Source organism: Volvox carteri (genome assembly GCF_000143455.1).
Source record: "Volvox carteri f. nagariensis unplaced genomic scaffold VOLCAscaffold_31, whole genome shotgun sequence".
In the NCBI taxonomy this organism is placed as follows: domain Eukaryota; kingdom Viridiplantae; phylum Chlorophyta; class Chlorophyceae; order Chlamydomonadales; family Volvocaceae; genus Volvox; species Volvox carteri.
In genome coordinates this window covers 1,011,865-1,017,159 of record NW_003307574.1, presented here as the reverse complement: position 1 = coordinate 1,017,159, position 5,295 = coordinate 1,011,865, and the positions used below count along the sequence as shown (strand labels likewise).

Here is a 5,295-nt window from a genome sequence, read left to right as displayed (position 1 = left end):
CCGCTACCCTAATTATCCACCTCACTCAAGGCGCCCCGAGGACGGGTTCGCATTCAAGAGGGGGGGAATGTAACGCCGCTAAGGCGGCCCTTGGCTCACCGGGCCAACGGTATCGTACCAACGGTACATCCAAGAACTATTCATAATCTTCCAATACCAAACGGTATTTATCAATACCACCTTTATCGTTGGATAATTTCCTTTTTCGCAACTGCTTGCCAACTGCAAGCTTTGTTACACGGGCCCGGCCGGCCCTAAGGAGAATCTACGAAAATTTACGACCAGCCAATGGAAAGACCCTCTTTACAATAACTTAATTGATCCTTGCGTAAACTTCAGTCATCACCTATTGTGGGAATTGTCCAGTTTTTACAAGGTTATTCTGTGAAATGATTCCTCGTCCGCTGTGGTTCACGACATCACGACGGCTTCTTGGAGCGAGCTGCAGTGGCACAGCATATGGCTCACAAGCCCGCTGCACTTCCCGGTTTCCTCTTCGATGCCGGAGAATCCGCCGAGCTCATGACGTTAATGTATGCGCATCATCTCGATCGTCTGAATTACCTGAGTCCGCTGGATGGAAACAGATCCGACATGTTGGATTTTCAAGCTTGAGAACCTGGATGGACTTCTGTGAGAAGATGGGCGTTTCCAAAGATTTCCCCAATGGTTTAAAAGGAATGACCAGCACATTTCCTCCCCCGACTTCACAAGAGCTTGATGTTGCTGTTTTAACGTTCCTTGTGGAGTTCCTCAGCAAGCCAATTGCTTTGTTTGATGAACGCGTTCTGCATCCAACCGGTCGGGAGAGGCCCCTTTACCTCCTGATCTATTCTGTCCTGTCCCAACTGGCACTGCTGAATTTTGGCCAACGATCTCTGGTTATCTCCGAAGGTGTGGACCTGTTGATCGTCGCCTTGAATGCGCACTCCAGTGCTTTCAACATAGTTCAACCCATCCTCAGGTCCTGATGATCCATGGGTCGACATGAACCAGGAAGCCCCAGAAGATGAGCAGCAACAGGAGTCCAGAAATGTGGAGCATGGTGAGTGGCGCCTGCATGCATTACCCAAGCGAATTACCCAGGAATACCCAGGAATACCCAGGAATTACCCAAGCGCCCAGGAGGAACAGTTTAGGGTGAGTTGTACACCATACTTAGTAATTGCAAAAGGTCCATATGCAAAAGTGTTGTATCACAACCCTTGGAAACGTACTAGTACTGATTGGTGGATGTCATAGCCCTGATGTTACATCCAGGATACAGCAAACACATGTCAAAGAACAATTGTGCAGTTTGCTCAGCTGTGCAGGATGATACTGTGGTTGCCAGGTGCATGATTTTCGTGAGTCGGTCTACCATGACCAAAATGGCATCAAATCCCCATCAGTTTTGGGCAAAGCTACAACAAAGTCCATGGTAACACACACCCAAGGGGTGGTCAGCACAGGCAAGGGACACAGAAGGCTGTAAGGCTTCTTAAGTATGATAATGAGCAAGTTGAAGTCCTTGGAACAAAGAGGGGGAAAACCAAATGGTGTGCCCAAAAAAGCTGATAGAGGTTAGGCATCATGGGACAGCAAATAAATTACGTCCTCTGGTTGGCGTGAGTGAGGGAATGAGGCGCGCGCGGAGGAACAGACGGATGTAGAGCCGCGCGCCCGTCCCTGCGCTGTGTTTGTACCCAAGTAAACTGATCTATCAATTTTTCTGGATCTCTGTTAATAGTGCCAAATGAGTGCTATGAAGTTCTTGTCAGAGCTTGCAGAAGGAAGCAGCAGCTCAGAACCTGCAGTAGCTTTAATGCTAGGAACCCATATCCTAGCACAGAATAGCAACTGATATTTCTGAAAAATTAGACCTGTTTGGGACCACTTTTAACAAGCAGTATATAACAAAAGCTGCAACTGTTCTAGTACTCATGGTTAATGGAATGAGGGCCCTCCTCCACATCACCAGGCACAAGCCCAGAGCATGCTAAACCCTAAGCAGGAGGTAAACCTTAAGTGCTCATGCTCTAATCACACGGTGTCCTGCTGTCAATCCTACACATAATCTCGGTGGCAAAAGCTTTATTTTTGTTAACTGAATAACATGTTTTGATTCCTTTGCATGCACCCTGTTACCCCTGTCAGACAGGGGCTAGGAAACCCTCTGGTTATTGGCATGCTTTATCTTGGAGTCCATAGTAAGCTGCTAACAAGCTTATCATACATCATTTTACCCCTGGGATGTAATGCAGGTCGTTCTGAGTTTGTTGTCCTCCGTGTACCCCCTCAAGTGAAGTATTTAGAGGATTATAACCTGGTGGAAGCTATTAATAAGGTGGCAAGACAGTGTTGGTGGTGGAACTGAAGAGTAGGGTTAATATCAAGTATGACATATGGCAGCCCCTTGCAACAGCTCTAGAGCTGGCAATTCAGAATGAGACGGATCCAGTGACGCTGCTGCTCACAGATGCTTCAGACTGGTATTTTGCTACTTGTAACACAGCAAAGGCGTAACCCGGGATGCTCAGATTGGCATTTGCGTCGTTACATTGCCCCCCACTTAGCAATGGACGTCCTCGGCCATTATTTCGAGCACAGGAGCCATCCCACCTCGCGCCAGTGCGCTGGTTTATCCATTACACCATGAAATCGCCAATTTGCGACTTGCTGGTTGCCAGAATCGAACCGCCGACCCGAAGTTTATTTCGGAATTCGTGCGGTCCCGTCTCGATACCATTGTAACACAGCAAAGGCGTAACCCGGGATGCTCAGATTGGCATTTGCGTCGTTACACTACTGTGCAGCTGGTCCAAAAGAATGATAATAAAGGACCCCCCCTGCCCAAGGGCAACTCCCAGGCACATGGTTACCAGTTCCAGGCATGTGGTCATCAGTTCTGCCTCTTCGATTGGGTGCAGTTCGAATGTGACCTCCTGTCAACATCCAATGGACATTCTTCATCAGTTGTGCCTGAGGTAAGGCCTACCTTTGGAGGGTGGTTCTCTTGCAGATAAGGGCCTTGGTGCATAGTGTGAGTGGCTAGATGTTGTGTCATCACTATGTCTTCCTGGGGGCTTTTAGGAGGCACATTTTGTGAAGGCAGAAGCTGCATTTCATGGATGTGTCCTGACAAGTTTGGTATTCATTTGGTTGCATAGACAGAATAAGTAATTTGAAGTTTTACAGAGTTGGCTAGTCTATTATTCGTACGTTACTGTGTACACTTGATGAATTCATAAAATGTACACTGAAGTATACATCCAGCATCTTAGAGGTCTTTTTAGCAGTCAGCTACTACACGTTTGCAGGTAGATAATGCTCCCCGAACATCCCTTTGTCTTGCAGATTTTCGCCCATATGCACAATGTGCTGTACCCTGGTGAAGACATCACCCAGGTTGCAGATCGGGCAAAGCTGGGCAGTGCGAAACTTCAAACTCTGGCAGACAAGTGGGTGAAGCATGTAATCACAGGCGTGGTTAGAAGACGAAAGGTGAAGGTCCTGAAGCAGATGCTGGCGGAAAGGGAGCAGAGGGAGAAGGAAAATATGCAGAAGCTGAAGGAAAATATGGAGGAGCTGGAGGCAGAGAAGAAGGCGGCACAGGAGATTGAGGCAGAGAAGAAGAAGGTGGCACAGGAGATTGAAGCAGAGAAGAAGAAGGCGGCACAGGAGATTGAGGCAGAGAAGAAGAAGGCGGCACAGGAGATTGAGGCAGAGAAGAAGAAGGCGGCACAGGAGATTGAGGCAGAGAAGAAGAAGGCAGCACAGGAGATTGAGGCAGAGAAGAAGAAGGCGGCACAGGAGATTGAGGCCCTCAAAAGGCAGCTGCAAAAGCAGCAGCAGCAAGGCCAGTAATGGAGATGGTGGTGTATGAAAGCCACCTTCCCACGAATACTCAGCTGCTGGACGAGGCACTGTTGTGCTTCCCCAATCTATGTGCGTTTTTGTAATTGGTGGGGCAGCCCCACCTAAGCAGGTGCATTTGCATGCCATGTTGAAAATCTGGCTTGTTGCTCCGATTCCATTCAAGTGGCCAAACTTGCAGCCCTAATCACTATAGATATATGTGTGTTTCTGCATCTGTCTGGGTGGCTGTTTTTGCTGTTATAAGATGTTTTTTCCTGGGGAGACCCCCGAATTAGTCGGGAGCGCGAGATTATGGCTAGCTGCTGAGATGTGCAGTTGAGGTCACAGTTGATGGACCAGTTCGTGTACGCTGGATTGGTGGCGATTGCCGAACCCTCTGTCTCTTCGGTTGTTCGGGTGAATGGATGAGGAGGGGTCCTTGAAGGCTGGATGCGCCGCCTTGGATTTACAGTTCGTATGGCGTAGTACAGTGTGGTAGTTGTGGATGGTGCTATAAGGTGATAAATCCTAGAACTGACAATGTGATAAAGCGGCCCAGAAGCCTCCCACTCTGTATCATTACATTACATACTTCAACGATTTCTTGAAGAATTCAAGTTAAAAGCTAAACATATAGAACAGCTAAAACCAAGATTCTAAGTCAGTATCTCGTAGCTGCCCAATTTTAAAATCGTCTTTTACAGTAAGTATAATAGTGTTATCACCATTTTTTATCGATTGAAAATCTTACCACTACTTGAAATCAATTCTTGAATTAGGGTCTACAATATTATTCTGCAAGATCATAATGCATCGCCAAATTATTATAAGCTTTTTGCTTCGGAGATAATTTTCTCAAAAAATTTCTTCAGCAAAATATATAGATACACTAACAAGAGGCAGGCGGCTGGCAGAGGTTAAGGCCTGACTTCTGCTCCCGGCGCGTCCGGTTTCAAGTCCGCCTGCCGACCGCTCGGGGTGTTTGAGAGGTGGTGAAATGGGAGGTGGCCCCCCATCTTGTGGACGGTGTAGGACGTGATAAAATCAACTTGCGAGCTGACCAGGAACTGAGTTGACGCGCCGTTGATCCGCTAGATTTGGTTGGATGCCGGTGGTGAGTTGCCAAACTCAAAGAGTACACTCTGAAGTCGGATGGGGTGAATGGATTAGGGTGCCCCTCTAGCAGGGGAGAGCAGGGAACTGCCTCGGGAAGGAGGCCACTGGTGAAGCTTAACAACCCTGTAACAACATCAACAAGAGAGAGTCCAAAGCTGGCTGCAGTGAATAAAACCGGTTTAAGGTTGGGTAAGCAACTGAAAATCCACCCCATAGCCATGTAACAATACTTTCACCGATAAGCGGTATAGCAGAAAACAGGTTAGTGATCACCGTTGCTCCCCAATAGCTCATCTGTCCCCAAGGTAAAACATATCCCAAGAAAGCCGTAGCAACTCCGAG

At 47.7% G+C, this 5,295-nt stretch overlaps 2 protein-coding genes across 2 annotated transcripts; one reads left to right on the top strand and one right to left on the bottom strand.

Moving 5' to 3' along the window:
* The first annotated feature begins 521 nt into the window (after nt 1-521).
* Nucleotides 522-4,428, top strand: VOLCADRAFT_105647 (uncharacterized protein). Its single transcript, XM_002952694.1, has 4 exons — nt 522-894; nt 965-1,045; nt 2,850-2,966; nt 3,337-4,428. The coding sequence occupies exons 2-4, from the start codon at nt 1,010-1,012 to the stop codon at nt 3,844-3,846; spliced, it is 663 nt and encodes a 220-aa protein (XP_002952740.1). The 5' UTR covers nt 522-894; nt 965-1,009; the 3' UTR covers nt 3,847-4,428.
* Nucleotides 4,429-5,115: 687 nt separating this feature from the next.
* VOLCADRAFT_38262 (uncharacterized protein) lies at nt 5,116-5,295 on the bottom strand (the record flags this gene model as incomplete). Its single annotated transcript, XM_002952613.1, has 1 exon — nt 5,116-5,295. A coding segment is annotated over one exon (180 nt), but the record flags the coding sequence as incomplete, so codon positions are not given.

Excerpts from the sequence above, each read along its gene's own strand:
- VOLCADRAFT_105647 (XM_002952694.1), top strand. The coding sequence starts at position 1,010 with ATGAGCAGCAACAGGAGTCCAGAAATGTGGAGCATG. Across the intron at positions 1,046-2,849 it reads GTCCAGAAATGTGGAGCATG|GCACATGGTTACCAGTTCCA; the intron begins GTGAGTGGCGCC and ends GGCAACTCCCAG. Across the intron at positions 2,967-3,336 it reads CTTCATCAGTTGTGCCTGAG|ATTTTCGCCCATATGCACAA; the intron begins GTAAGGCCTACC and ends TTTGTCTTGCAG.